The sequence below is a fragment of the Petromyzon marinus genome (genome assembly GCF_048934315.1).
Source record: "Petromyzon marinus isolate PM22_M1 ecotype Great Lakes invasive population chromosome 83 unlocalized genomic scaffold, UKy_Petmar_22M1.pri1.0 chr83_unloc.2, whole genome shotgun sequence".
Lineage (NCBI taxonomy): Eukaryota > Metazoa > Chordata > Hyperoartia > Petromyzontiformes > Petromyzontidae > Petromyzon > Petromyzon marinus.
The window spans coordinates 412336-429707 of record NW_027422635.1 but is presented as its reverse complement, the minus strand read 5'-3'; the positions used below and the strand labels follow the sequence as shown (position 1 = coordinate 429707).

At 51.2% G+C, this 17372-nt stretch overlaps 1 protein-coding gene across 10 annotated transcripts in view; it reads right to left on the bottom strand.

The window, feature by feature from the left end:
• The window catches only part of FAF2 (Fas associated factor family member 2), a 97230-nt gene that overhangs the window by 17343 nt on the left and 62515 nt on the right, over positions 1–17372 (bottom strand). For all 10 annotated transcript variants that reach the window (XM_076058975.1, XM_076058978.1, XM_076058977.1 and 7 more), the window contains one exon: positions 2027–2198. In XM_076058975.1, coding sequence (XP_075915090.1) covers positions 2027–2198 — 172 coding nt within the window. The remainder of the gene's footprint in view (positions 1–2026; positions 2199–17372) is intronic.

The following is a 17372-nucleotide window of genomic DNA, read 5'->3' as shown; positions in this document are numbered from 1 at the left end:
AGTGTCGTAGTAGTGATAGTATAGTAGTAGTGATAGTATAGTACTAGTGTAGTAGTAGTGATAGTATAGTAGTAGTGATAGTGTAGTAGTAGTGATAGTGTAGTAGTAGTGATAGTGTAGTAGTAGTGATAGTGTAGTAGTAGTGATAGTATAGTACTAGTGTAGTAGTGATAGTATAGTACTAGTGTAGTAGTAGTGATAGTATAGTACGAGTGTAGTAGTAGTGATAGTATAGTACTAGTGATAGTGATAGTAGTGATAGTATAGTACTAGTGTAGTAGTGATAGTGTAGTAGTAGTGATAGTATAGTAGTAGTAGTATAGTAGTAGTAGTGATAGTATAGTACTAGTGTAGTAGTAGTGATAGTATAGTACTAGTGTAGTAGTGATAGTGTAGTAGTAGTGATAGTATAGTAGTAGTATAGTAGTAGTGATAGTATAGTACTAGTGTAGTAGTAGTGATAGTATAGTACTAGTGTAGTAGTAGTGATAGTGTAGTACTAGTGTAGTAGTAGTGACAGTGATGTAGTTAGTGACCTGTCTCCGCTGACTCTCACGCTCCACATCAGCGTCTCTCCGCTGACTCTCACGCTCCTCAGCTTAGTAGTAGTGATAGTATAGTACTAGTGTAGTAGTAGTGATAGTATAGTACTAGTGTAGTAGTAGTGACAGTGATGTAGTTAGTGACCTGTCTCCGCTGAGCCTCACGCTCCTCATCAGCGTCTCTCCGCTGACTCTCACGCTCCTCAGCTTAGTAGTAGTGATAGTATAGTACTAGTGTAGTAGTAGTGATAGTATAGTACTAGTGTAGTAGTAGTGATAGTATAGTACTAGTGTAGTAGTAGTGATAGTATAGTACTAGTGTAGTAGTAGTGATAGTATAGTACTAGTGTAGTAGTAGTGATAGTATAGTACTAGTGTAGTAGTAGTGATAGTATAGTACTAGTGTAGTAGTAGTGATAGTATAGTACTAGTGTAGTAGTAGTGATAGTATAGTACTAGTGTAGAAGTAGTGACAGTGATGTAGTTAGTGACCTGTCTCCGCTGACTCTCACGCTCCTCATCAGCGTCCCTCCGCTGACTCTCACGCTCCTCAGCTTAGTAGTAGTGATAGTATAGTACTAGTGTAGTAGTAGTGATAGTATAGTACTAGTGTAGTAGTAGTGACAGTGATGTAGTTAGTGACCTGTCTCCGCTGACTCTCACGCTCCACATCAGCGTCTCTCCGCTGACTCTCACGCTCCTCAGCGTAGTAGTAGTGATAGTATAGTACTAGTGTAGTAGTAGTGATAGTATAGTACTAGTGTAGTAGTAGTGATAGTATAGTACTAGTGTAGTGATAGTGATAGTATAGTACTAGTGTAGTAGTAGTGACAGTGATGTAGTTAGTGACCTGTCTCCGCTGACTCTCACGCTCCTCATCAGCGTCTCTCCGCTGACTCTCACGCTCCTCAGCGTAGTAGTGATAGTATAGTACTAGTGTAGTAGTAGTGATAGTATAGTACTAGTGTAGTAGTAGTGATAGTATAGTACTAGTGTAGTAGTAGTGATAGTATAGTACTAGTGTAGTAGTAGTGATAGTATAGTACTAGTGTAGTAGTAGTGACAGTGATGTAGTTAGTGACCTGTCTCCGCTGAGCCTCACGCTCCACATCAGCGTCTCTCCGCTGACTCTCACGCTCCTCAGCTTAGTAGTAGTGATAGTATAGTACTAGTGTAGTAGTGTAGTAGTGATAGTATAGTACTAGTGTAGTAGTAGTGATAGTATAGTACTAGTGTAGTAGTAGTGATAGTATAGTAGTAGTGATAGTATAGTACTAGTGTAGTAGTGACAGTGATGTAGTTAGTGACCTGTCTCCGCTGACTCTCACGCTCCTCATCAGCGTCTCTCCGCTGACTCTCACGCTCCTCAGCGTAGTAGTGATAGTATAGTACTAGTGTAGTAGTAGTGATAGTATAGTACTAGTGTAGCAGTAGTGATAGTATAGTACTAGTGTAGTAGTAGTGACAGTGATGTAGTTAGTGACCTGTCTCCGCTGACTCTCACGCTCCACATCAGCGTCTCTCCGCTGACTCTCACGCTCCTCAGCGTCCCTCCGTTCACGTCGCAGCCGCTCCTTCTCCTGGTCGGCCCGCAGGCTGACGAGGTAGGCCTCATCCTGCTGTAACCGCAGGGCCTGGGTCTCACTACGCTCCTCGCTGCGGTGATAACCAGAGGGTAACGCACCACGGTAACTAGCACACACGGTAACTAGCACACACGGTGACTAGCACACACGGTGACTAGCACACACGGTGACTACCACACAAGGTGACTAGCACACACGGTGACTAGCACCACGGTAACTAGCACCACGGTGACTACCACACAAGGTGACTACCACACAAGGTGACTAGCACACACGGTGACTAGCACACACGGTGACTAGCACACACGGTAACTAGCACACACGGTGACTAGCACACACGGTGACTAGCACACACGGTGACTAGCACACACGGTGACTACCACACAAGGTGACTAGCACACACGGTAACTAGCACACACGGTGACTAGCACACACGGTAACTAGCACACACGGTGACTAGCACACACGGTGACTAGCACACACGGTAACTAGCACACACGGTGACTAGCACACACGGTAACTAGCACACACGGTAACTAGCACACACGGTGACTAGCACACACGGTGACTAGCACACACGGTGACTAGCACACACGGTGACTAGCACACACGGTGACTAGCACACACGGTGACTAGCACACACGGTGACTAGCACACACGGTGACTAGCACACACGGTGACTAGCACACACGGTGACTAGCACACACGGTGACTAGCACACACGGTGACTAGCACACACGGTGACTAGCACACACGGTGACTAGCACACACGGTAACTAGCACACACGGTAACTAGCACACACGGTGACTAGCACACACGGTGACTAGCACACACGGTAACTAGCACACACGGTAACTAGCACACACGGTAACTAGCACACACGGTAACTAGCACACACGGTAACTAGCACACACGGTGACTAGCACACACGGTGACTAGCACACACGGTGACTAGCACACACGGTAACTAGCAGACGGTAACTAGCACACACGGTAACTAGCACACACGGTGACTAGCACACACGGTGACTAGCACACACGGTAACAAGCACACACGGTAACTAGCACACACGGTGACTAGCACACACGGTGACTAGCACACACGGTGACTAGCACACACGGTGACTAGCACACACGGTGACTAGCACACACGGTGACTAGCACACACGGTAACTAGCACACACGGTGACTAGCACACACGGTGACTAGCACACACGGTGACTAGCACACACGGTGACTAGCACACACGGTGACTAGCACACACGGTGACTAGCACACACGGTAACTAGCACACACGGTAACTAGCACACACGGTGACTAGCACACACGGTAACTAGCACACACGGTAACTAGCACACACGGTAACTAGCACACACGGTAACTAGCACACACGGTGACTAGCACACACGGTGACTAGCACACACGGTGACTAGCACACACGGTAACTAGCAGACGGTAACTAGCACACACGGTAACTAGCACACACGGTGACTAGCACACACGGTGACTAGCACACACGGTGACTAGCACACACGGTAACTAGCACACACGGTAACTAGCACACACGGTAACTAGCACACACGGTGACTAGCACACACGGTAACTAGCACACACGGTAACTAGCACACACGGTAACTAGCACACACGGTGACTAGCACACACGGTAACTAGCGCACACGGTGACTAGCACACACGGTAACTAGCACACACGGTGACTAGCACACACGGTGACTAGCACACACGGTAACTAGCACACACGGTAACTAGCACACACGGTAACAACATGGTGACTAGCACACACGGTGACTAGCACACACGGTAACTAGCACACACGGTAACTAGCACACACGGTAACTAGCACACAAGGTGACTAGCACACACGGTGACTAGCACACACGGTAACAAGCACACACGGTAACTAGCACACACGGTAACTAGCACACACGGTAACTAGCACACACGGTGACTAGCACACACGGTGACTAGCACACACGGTGACTAGCACACACGGTAACTAGCACACACGGTAACTAGCACCACGGTAACAACACGGTAACTAGCACACACGGTGACTAGCACACACGGTGGCTAGCACACACGGTAACTAGCACACACGGTAACTAGCACACACGGTAACAAGCACACACGGTAACTAGCACACACGGTGACGAGCACACACGGTGACTACCACACACGGTAACTAGCACACACGGTGACTAGCACACACGGTGACTAGCACACACGCTGACTAGCACACACGGTAACTAGCACACACGGTAACTAGCACACACGGTAACTAGCACACACGGTGACTAGCACACACGGTGACTAGCACACACGGTGACTAGCACACACGGTAACAAGCACACACGGTAACTAGCACACACGGTGACTAGCACACACGGTGACTAGCACACACGGTAACAAGCACACACGGTGACTAGCACACACGGTGACTACCACACAAGGTGACTAGCACACACGGTGACTAGCACCACGGTAACTAGCACCACGGTGACTACCACACAAGGTGACTAGCACACACGGTAACTAGCACACACGGTGACTAGCACACACGGTAACTAGCACACACGGTAACTAGCACACACGGTGACTAGCACACACGGTGGCTAGCACACACGGTAACTAGCACACACGGTAACTAGCACACACGGTAACAAGCACACACGGTAACTAGCACACACGGTGACTAGCACACACGGTGACTACCACACACGGTAACTAGCACACACGGTGACTAGCACACACGGTGACTAGCACACACGGTGACTAGCACACACGGTAACTAGCACACACGGTAACTAGCACACAAGGTAACTAGCACACACGGTGACTAGCACACACGGTAACTAGCACACACGGTAACTAGCACACACGGTAACTAGCACACACGGTAACAAGCACACACGGTAACTAGCACACACGGTGACTAGCACACACGGTGACTACCACACACGGTAACTAGCACACACGGTGACTAGCACACACGGTGACTAGCACACACGGTGACTAGCACACACGGTAACTAGCACACACGGTAACTAGCACACACGGTAACTAGCACACACGGTGACTAGCACACACGGTGACTAGCACACACGGTGACTAGCACACACGGTAACAAGCACACACGGTAACTAGCACACACGGTGACTAGCACACACGGTGACTAGCACACACGGTAACAAGCACACACGGTGACTAGCACACACGGTAACTAGCACACACGGTGACTAGCACACACGGTAACTAGCACACACGGTAACTAGCACACACGGTAACTAGCACACACGGTGACTAGCACACACGGTAACTAGCACACACGGTAACTAGCACACAAGGTAACTAGCACACACGGTGACTAGCACACACGGTAACTAGCACACACGGTAACTAGCACACACGGTAACTACCACACACGGTAACTAGCACACACGGTGACTAGCACACACGGTGACTAGCACACACGGTGACTAGCACACACGGTGACTAGCACACACGGTGACTAGCACACACGGTAACTAGCACACACGGTGACTAGCACACACGGTGACTAGCACACACGGTAACTAGCACACACGGTAACTAGCACACACGGTGACTAGCACACACGGTAACTAGCACACACGGTGACTAGCACACACGGTAACTAGCACACACGGTGACTAGCACACACGGTAACTAGCACACACGGTAACTAGCACACACGGTGACTAGCACACACGGTAACTAGCACACACGGTGACTAGCACACACGGTAACTAGCACACACGGTGACTAGCACACACGGTAACTAGCACACACAGTAACTAGCACACACGGTAACTAGCACACACGGTAACTAGCACACACGGTAAATAGCACACACGGTAACTAGCACACATGGTAACTAGCACACACGGTAACTAGCACACACGGTGACTAGCACACACGGTGACTAGCACACACGGTAACTAGCACACACGGTAACTAGCACACACGGTAACTAGCACACACGGTAACTAGCACACACGGTAACTAGCACACACGGTGACTAGCACACACGGTAACTAGCACACACGGTAACTAGCACACACGGTAACTAGCACACACGGTAACTACCACACGCGGTGACTAGCACACGCGGTGACTAGCACACACGGTGACTACCACACACGGTGACTAGCACACACGGTAACTACCACACACGGTAACTAGCACACACAGTAACTAGCACACACGTGACTAGCACACACGGTGACTAGCACACACGGTGACTAGCACACACGGTGACTAGCACACACGGTGACTAGCACACACGGTAACTAGCACACACGGTAACTACCACACACGGTAACTAGCACACACGGTAACTAGCACACACGGTGACTAGCACACACGGTGACTAGCACACACGGTGACTAGCACACACGGTAACTAGCACACACGGTGACTAGCACACACGGTAACTAGCACACACGGTAACTAGCACACACGGTAACTAGCACACACGGTAACTAGCACACACGGTAACTAGCACACACGGTAACTAGCACACGGTAACTACCACATACGGTAACTAGCACACACGGTAACTACCACACACGGTAACTAGCACACACGGTAACTAGCACACACGGTAACTAGCACACACGGTAACTAGCACACGGTAACTACCACACACGGTAACTAGCACACACGGTGACTAGCACACACGGTGACTAGCACACACGGTGACTACCACACACGGTGACTAGCACACACGGTAACTAGCACACACGGTAACTAGCACACACGGTAACTACCACCACGGTAACTACCACACACGGTAACTAGCACACACGGTAACTAGCACACACGGTGACTAGCACACACGGTGACTAGCACACACGGTGACTAGCACACACGGTAACTAGCACACACGGTAACTAGCACACACGGTAACTAGCACACACGGTAACTAGCACACACGGTAACTAGCACACACGGTAACTAGCACACACGGTAACTAGCACATACGGTGACTAGCACACACGGTAACTAGCACACACGGTGACTAGCACACACGGTAACTAGCACACGGTAACTAGCACACACGGTAACTAGCACACACGGTAACTAGCACACACGGTAACTAGCACACACGGTAACTAGCACACACGGTGACTAGCACACACGGTAACTAGCACACACGGTGACTAGCACACACGGTAACTAGCACACACGGTAACTAGCACACACGGTAACTAGCACACACGGTAACTAGCACACACGGTAACTAGCACACACGGTAAATAGCACACACGGTAACTAGCACACACGGTAACTAGCACACACGGTAACTAGCACACACGGTGACTAGCACACACGGTGACTACCACACACGGTAACTAGCACACACGGTAACTAGCACACACGGTAACTAGCACACACGGTAACTAGCACACACGGTGACTAGCACACACGGTAACTAGCACACACGGTAACTAGCACACACGGTAACTAGCACACACGGTAACTACCACACACGGTGACTAGCACACACGGTGACTAGCACACACGGTGACTACCACACACGGTGACTAGCACACACGGTAACTACCACACACGGTAACTAGCACACACAGTAACTAGCACACACGTGACTAGCACACACGGTGACTAGCACACACGGTGACTAGCACACACGGTGACTAGCACACACGGTAACTAGCACACACGGTAACTACCACACACGGTAACTAGCACACACGGTAACTAGCACACACGGTGACTAGCACACACGGTGACTAGCACACACGGTGACTAGCACACACGGTAACTAGCACACACGGTGACTAGCACACACGGTAACTAGCACACACGGTAACTAGCACACACGGTAACTAGCACACACGGTAACTAGCACACACGGTAACTAGCACACACGGTAACTAGCACACGGTAACTACCACATACGGTAACTAGCACACACGGTAACTACCACACACGGTAACTAGCACACACGGTAACTAGCACACACGGTAACTAGCACACACGGTAACTAGCACACGGTAACTACCACACACGGTAACTAGCACACACGGTGACTAGCACACACGGTGACTAGCACACACGGTGACTACCACACACGGTGACTAGCACACACGGTAACTAGCACACACGGTAACTAGCACACACGGTAACTACCACCACGGTAACTACCACACACGGTAACTAGCACACACGGTAACTAGCACACACGGTGACTAGCACACACGGTGACTAGCACACACGGTGACTAGCACACACGGTAACTAGCACACACGGTAACTAGCACACAGGGTAACTAGCACACACGGTAACTAGCACACACGGTAACTAGCACACACGGTAACTAGCACACACGGTAACTAGCACACACGGTAACTAGCACACACGGTAACTAGCACACACGGTAACTAGCACACACGGTAACTAGCACACACGGTGACTAGCACACACGGTAACTAGCACACACGGTGACTAGCACACACGGTAACTAGCACACGGTAACTAGCACACACGGTAACTAGCACACACGGTGACTAGCACACACGGTAACTAGCACACACGGTAACTAGCACACGGTGACTAGCACACACACACAGTGACTACCACACACAGTGACTACCACACACACAGTGACTACCACACACAGTGACTACCACACACAGTGACTACCACACACAGTGACTACCACACACAGTGACTACCACACACACACAGTGACTACCACACACAGTGACTACCACACACACACACACAGTGACTACAACACACACACACAGTGACTACCACACACACAGTGACTACCACACACACACACAGTGACTACCACACACACAGTGACTACCACACACAGTGATTACCACACACACAGAGTGACTACCACACACACACACAGTGACTACCACACACACACAGTGACTACCACACACACACAGTGACTACCACACACACACAGTGACTACCACACACACACAGAGTGACTACCACACACACAGTGACTACCACACACACACACAGTGACTACCACACACACACACAGTGACTACCACACACACACAGCGACTACCACACACACACGCAGCGACTACCACACACACACAGTGACTACCACACACACAGAGTGACTACCACACACACAGTGACTACCACACACACACACAGTGACTACCACACACACAGTGACTACCACACACACAGTGACTACCACACACACACACAGTGACTACCACACACACAGTGACTACCACAGACACACAGTGACTACCACACACACACACAGTGACTACCACACACACAGTGACTACCACACACACACACAGTGACTACCACACACACACAGTGACTACCACACACACACAGAGTGACTACCACACACACACACTGACTACCACACACACACACAGTGACTACCACACACACACACAGTGACTACCACACACACACAGTGACTACCACACACACACAGTGACTACCACACACACAGTGACTACCACACACACAGTGACTACCACACACACAGTGACTACCACACACACACAGTGACTACCACACACACACAGTGACTACCACACACACACAGTGACTACCACACACACAGTGACTACCACACACACACACAGTGACTACCACACACACACACAGTGACTACCACACACACACACAGTGACTACCACACACACAGTGACTACCACACACAGTGACTACCACACACACACACAGTGACTACCACACACACACAGTGACTACCACACACACACAGTGACTAACACACACACAGTGACTACCACACACACACACAGTGACTACCACACACACAGTGACTACCACACACACACACAGTGACTACCACACACACAGTGACTACCACACACACACACAGTGACTACCACACACACAGTGACTACCACACACACAGTGACTACCACACACACACAGAGTGACTACCACACACAGAGTGACTACCACACACACACACAGTGACTACCACCCACAGAGTGACTACCACACACACACACAGTGACTACCACACACACACAGTGACTACCACACACACAGTGACTACCACACACACACACAGTGACTACCACACACACAGTGACTACCACACACACAGTGACTACCACACACACACACAGTGACTACCACACACACAGCGACTACCACACACACACACACAGTGACTACCACACACACAGTGACTACCACACACACACACACAGTGACTACCACACACACACAGTGACTACCACACACACAGTGACTACCACACACACAGTGACTACCACACACACAGTGACTACCACACACACACAGTGACTACCACACACACACAGTGACTACCACACACACACAGTGACTACCACACACACACAGTGACTACCACACACACAGTGACTACCACACACACACACAGTGACTACCACACACACACACAGTGACTACCACACACACACACAGTGACTACCACACACACAGTGACTACCACACACAGTGACTACCACACACACACACAGTGACTACCACACACACACAGTGACTACCACACACACACAGTGACTAACACACACACAGTGACTACCACACACACACACAGTGACTACCACACACACAGTGACTACCACACACACACACAGTGACTACCACACACACAGTGACTACCACACACACACACAGTGACTACCACACACACAGTGACTACCACACACACACAGAGTGACTACCACACACAGAGTGACTACCACACACACACACAGTGACTACCACCCACAGAGTGACTACCACACACACACACAGTGACTACCACACACACACAGTGACTACCACACACACAGTGACTACCACACACACACACAGTGACTACCACACACACAGTGACTACCACACACACAGTGACTACCACACACACACACAGTGACTACCACACACACAGCGACTACCACACACACACACACAGTGACTACCACACACACAGTGACTACCACACACACACACACAGTGACTACCACACACACACAGTGACTACCACACACACACAGTGACTACCACACACAGTGACTACCACACACACACACAGTGACTACCACACACACACAGTGACTACCACACACACACAGTGACTACCACACACAGAGTGACTACCACACACACAGTGACTACCACACACACACACACAGTGACTACCACACACACACACAGTGACTACCACACACACACAGTGACTACCACACACACACAGAGTGACTACCACACACACACACAGTGACTACCACACACACACACACAGTGACTACCACACACACAGTGACTACCACACACACAGTGACTACCACACACACACACACAGTGACTACCACACACACAGAGTGACTACCACACACACAGTGACTACCACACACACAGTGACTACCACACACACAGTGACTAACACACACACACACAGTGACTACCACACACACAGTGACTACCACACACACACACAGTGACTACCACACACACAGTGACTACCACACACACACAGTGACTACCACACACACAGTGACTAACACACACACTCAGTGACTACCACACACACACACAGTGACTACCACACACACACACAGTGACTACCACACACACACAGTGACTACCACACACACACACAGTGACTACCACACACACAGTGACTACCACACACACAGTGACTACCACACACAGTGACTACCACACACACACACAGTGACTACCACACACAAAGTGACTACCACACACACACACACAGTGAGTAACCAGGCAGTGGGTTAGTGACTGAGTGAGTGGGTGAGTGAGTGAGTGAGTGGGTAAGTGAGTGAGTGGGTGAGTGGGTGAGTGAGTGAGTGGGTGAGTGTGTGGGTGAGTGAGTGGGTGAGTGAGTGAGTGGGTGAGTGAGTGGGTGAGTGAGTGGGTGGGTGAGTGAGTGAGTGGGTGAGTGAGTGAGTGAGTGGGTGGGTGAGTGAGTGGGTGAGTGAGTGAGTGGGTGAGTGAGTGAGTGGGTGGGTGAGTGAGTGGGTGAGTGAGTGAGTGAGTGGGTGAGTGAGTGAGTGGGTGAGTGAGTGGGTGAGTGAGTGGGTGGGTGAGTGAGTGGGTGAGTGAGTGAGTGGGTGAGTGAGTGAGTGGGTGGGTGAGTGAGTGGGTGAGTGAGTGAGTGAGTGGGTGAGTGAGTGAGTGGGTGAGTGAGTGGGTGAGTGAGTGGGTGATTGAGTGAGTGGGTGACTGAGCGAGTGACTGAGTGAGTAACTGAGTGACTGACTGAGTGAGTGAGTGGGTGACTGAGTGAGTGAGTGGGTGAGTGAATGTGTGAGTGACTGAGTGACTGACTGAGTGACTGAGTGAGTGACTAAGTGAGTGATTGAGTGAGTGACTGATTGAGTGAGTGACTGAGTGACTGACTGATTGACTGACTGAGTGACTGAGTGAGTGACTGACTGAGTGACTGAGTGGGTGACTGAGTGAGTGAGTGGGTGAGTGACTGAGCGAGTGACTGAGTGGGTGAGTGAGTGGGTGAGTGACTGAGTGACTGACTGACTGAGTGACTGAGTGACTGAGTGAGTGACTGAGTGACTGACTGCCTGACTGAGTGACTGACTGAGTGACTGAGTGACTGACTGAGTGACTGAGTGACTGACTGAGTGACTGACTGCCTGACTGAGTGACTGACTGAGTGACTGCCTGACTGAGTGACTGCCTGACTGAGTGACTGACTGAGTGACTGCCTGAGTGACTGAGTGACTGACTGAGTGACTGAGTGACTAAGTGACTGAGTGACTGACTGATTGACTGACTGAGTGAGTGACTGAGTGACTGAGTGACTGAGTGAGTGACTGACTGCCTGAGTTACTGAGTGACTGACTGAGTGACTGACTGAGTGACTGACTGTCTGAGTGACTGAGTGACTGACTGACTGACTGACTGAGTGACTGAGTGACTGACTGACTGGCTGAGTGACTGAGTGACTGACTGACTGAGAGACTGACTGAGTGACTGACTGAGTGGGTGACTGACTGACTGACTGAGTGGGTGAGTGACTAGTCACCCCCACCGCTGCTGATGCTCCCTGTCCAGGTGATGCTGGTTGTGTGTGTGAGCGAGTGACTGACTGAGTGAACGAGTGACTGAATGACTGACTGAGTGACTGACTGAGTGACTGACTGAGTGACTGACTGAGTGACTGACTGAGTGACTGACTGAGTGACTGAGTGACTGAGTGACTGACTGAGTGACTGAGTGACTGACTGCCTGAGTGACTGACTGAGTGACTGAGTGACTGACTGAGTGACTGACTGGCTGAGTGACTGACTGACTGGCTGAGTGACTGAGTGACTGACTGACTGAGTGGGTGAGTGACTGACTGACTGAGTGGGTGAGTGACTGACTGACTGAGTGGGTGAGTGACTGACTGACTGACTGAGTGACTGAGTGACTGACTGAGTGACTGACTGAGTGAGTGACTGACTGAGTGACTGACTGAGTGACTGACTGAGTGACTGAGTGACTTAGTGACTGACTGAGTGACTGCCTGAGTGACTGACTGACTGCCTGACTGAGTGACTGAGTGACTGACTGACTGAGTGACTGACTGACTGAGTGACTGACTGAGTGACTGCCTGAGTGACTGACTGAGTTACTGACTGACTGCCTGACTGAGTGACTGAGTGACTGACTGACTGAGTGACTGACTGAGTGACTGACTGAGTGACTGACTGAGTGACTGACTGAGTGAGTGAGTGACTGAGTGACTGAGTGACTGACTGACTGCATGACTGAGTGACTGACTTACTGCCTGACTGAGTGACTGACTGACTGAGTGACTGCCTGAGTGACTGCCTGAGTGACTGACTGACTGCCTGACTGAGTGACTGAGTGACTGACTGACTGAGTGAGTGACTGACTGAGTGACTGATTGACTGAGTGACTGAGTGACTGACTGACTGACTGAGTGACTGACTGAGTGACTGACTGACTGACTGAGTGACTGACTGCCTGACTGAGTGACTGACTGACTGACTAGTCACCCACCGCTGCTGGTGCTCCCTGTCCAGGTGGTGCTGGTTGTGTGTGTGAGTGACTGACTGACTGAGTGAGTGAGTGACTGACTGAGTGACTGACTGAGTGACTAGTCACCCACCGCTGCTGGTGCTCCCTGTCCAGGTGGTGCTGGTTGTGTGTGTGAGTGAGTGAGTGACTGACTGAGTGACTGAGTGACTGACTGACTGACTGAGTGACTGACTGCCTGACTGAGTGACTGACTGACTGACTAGTCACCCACCGCTGCTGGTGCTCCCTGTCCAGGTGGTGCTGGTTGTGTGTGTGAGTGACTGACTGACTGAGTGAGTGAGTGACTGACTGAGTGACTGACTGAGTGACTAGTCACCCACCGCTGCTGGTGCTCCCTGTCCAGGTGGTGCTGGTTGTGTGTGTGAGTGAGTGACTGACTGAGAGACTGAGTGACTGACTGACTGAGTGACTGACTGCCTGACTGAGTGACTGACTGACTGCCTGAGTGACTGAGTGACTGACTGACTGACTGAGTGACTGACTGACTGGCTAGTCACCCACCGCTGCTGGTGCTCCCTGTCCAGGTGGTGCTGGTTGTGTGTGTGAGTGACTGAGTGACTGAGTGAGTGACTGACTGACTGCCTGACTGACTGCCTGACTGACTGAGTGACTGCCTGACTGCCTGACTGACTGCCTGACTGACTGAGTGACTGCCTGACTGACTGAGTGACTGCCTGACTGACTGCCTGACTGACTGAGTGACTGACTGAGTGACTGACTGAGTGACTGACTGACTGAGTGACTGACTGAGTGACTGAGTGACTGACTGACTGACTGACTAGTCACCCACCGCTGCTGGTGCTCCCTGTCCAGGTGGTGCTGGTTGTGTGAGTGAGTGAGTGACTGACTGAGTGACTGACTGAGTGACTGACTGACTGACTGACTGGCTAGTCACCCACCGCTGCTGGTGCTCCCTGTCCAGGTGGTGCTGGTTGTGTGTGTGAGTGACTGACTGACTGAGTGAGTGAGTGACTGACTGAGTGACTGACTGAGTGACTAGTCACCCACCGCTGCTGGTGCTCCCTGTCCAGGTGGTGCTGGTTGTGTGTGTGAGTGAGTGACTGACTGAGTGACTGAGTGACTGACTGACTGAGTGACTGACTGCCTGACTGAGTGACTGACTGACTGCCTGAGTGACTGAGTGACTGAGTGACTGACTGACTGGCTAGTCACCCACCGCTGCTGGTGCTCCCTGTCCAGGTGGTGCTGGTTGTGTGTGTGAGTGACTGAGTGACTGAGTGAGTGACTGACTGACTGCCTGACTGACTGCCTGACTGACTGAGTGACTGCCTGACTGCCTGACTGACTGCCTGACTGACTGAGTGACTGCCTGACTGACTGAGTGACTGCCTGACTGACTGCCTGACTGACTGAGTGACTGACTGAGTGACTGACTGAGTGACTGACTGACTGAGTGACTGAGTGACTGACTGCCTGACTGACTGGCTAGTCACCCACCGCTGCTGGTGCTCCCTGTCCAGGTGGTGCTGGTTGTGTGTGTGTGAGTGACTGAGTGACTGACTGACTGAGTGACTGACTGACTGAGTGACTGACTGACTGAGTGACTGACTGACTGGCTGACTGACTGACTGAGTGACTGACTGAGTGACTGACTGACTGAGTGACTAGTCACACCCACCGCTGCTGGTGCTCCCTGTCCAGGTGGTGCTGGTTGTGTGTGTGAGTGAGTGAGTGACTGCCTGACTGAGTGACTGCCTGAGTGACTGAGTGACTGACTGAGTGACTGAATGCCTGACTGAGTGACTGACTGACTGCCTGAGTGACTGAGTGACTGAGTGACTGACTGACTGGCTAGTCACCCACCGCTGCTGGTGCTCCCTGTCCAGGTGGTGCTGGTTGTGTGTGTGAGTGACTGAGTGACTGAGTGAGTGACTGACTGACTGCCTGACTGACTGCCTGACTGACTGAGTGACTGCCTGACTGCCTGACTGACTGCCTGACTGACTGAGTGACTGCCTGACTGACTGAGTGACTGCCTGACTGACTGCCTGACTGACTGAGTGACTGACTGAGTGACTGACTGAGTGACTGACTGACTGAGTGACTGACTGAGTGACTGAGTGACTGACTGCCTGACTGACTGGCTAGTCACCCACCGCTGCTGGTGCTCCCTGTCCAGGTGGTGCTGGTTGTGTGTGTGACTGAGTGACTGAGTGACTGACTGAGTGACTGACTGACTGACTGAGTGACTGACTGACTGACTGAGTGACTGACTGAGTGACTGACTGACTGAGTGACTGACTGACTGGCTGACTGACTGACTGAGTGACTGACTGAGTGACTGACTGACTGAGTGACTAGTCACACCCACCGCTGCTGGTGCTCCCTGTCCAGGTGGTGCTGGTTGTGTGTGTGAGTGAGTGAGTGACTGCCTGACTGAGTGACTGCCTGAGTGACTGAGTGACTGACTGAGTGACTGCCTGACTGACTGAGTGACTGACTGACTGGCTAGTCACACCCACCGCTGCTGGTGCTCCCTGTCCAGGTGGTGCTGGTTGTGTGTGTGACTGACTGACTGAGTGACTGACTGAGTGAGTGACTGACTGAGTGACTGACTGACTGACTGACTGCCTGACTGAGTGACTGACTGAGTGAGTGAGTAACTGACTGCCTGAGTGACTGACTGACTGAGTGACTGAGTGACTGACTGACTGACTGACTGAGTGACTGACTGAGTGACTGACTGACTGGCTAGTCACACCCACTGCTGCTGGTGCTCCCTGTCCAGGTGGTGCTGGTTGTGTGTGTGAGTGACTGCCTGAGTGACTGACTGACTGAGTGACTGACTGAGTGACTGACTGAGTGACTGACTGGCTGACTGACTGACTGGCTGACTGACTGACTGAGTGACTGACTGACTGACTGAGTGACTGACTGAGTGACTGACTGACTGACTAGTCACACCCACCGCTGCTGGTGCTCCCTGTCCAGGTGGTGCTGGTTGTGTGTGTGAGTGACTGCCTGACTGAGTGACTGACTGAGTGACTGCCTGACTGACTGACTGCCTGACTGACTGACTGAGTGACTGACTGAGTGACTGACTGAGTGACTGAGTGAGTGACTGACTGAGTGACTGACTGACTGACTGACTGCCTGACTGACTGACTGAGTGACTAGTCACAC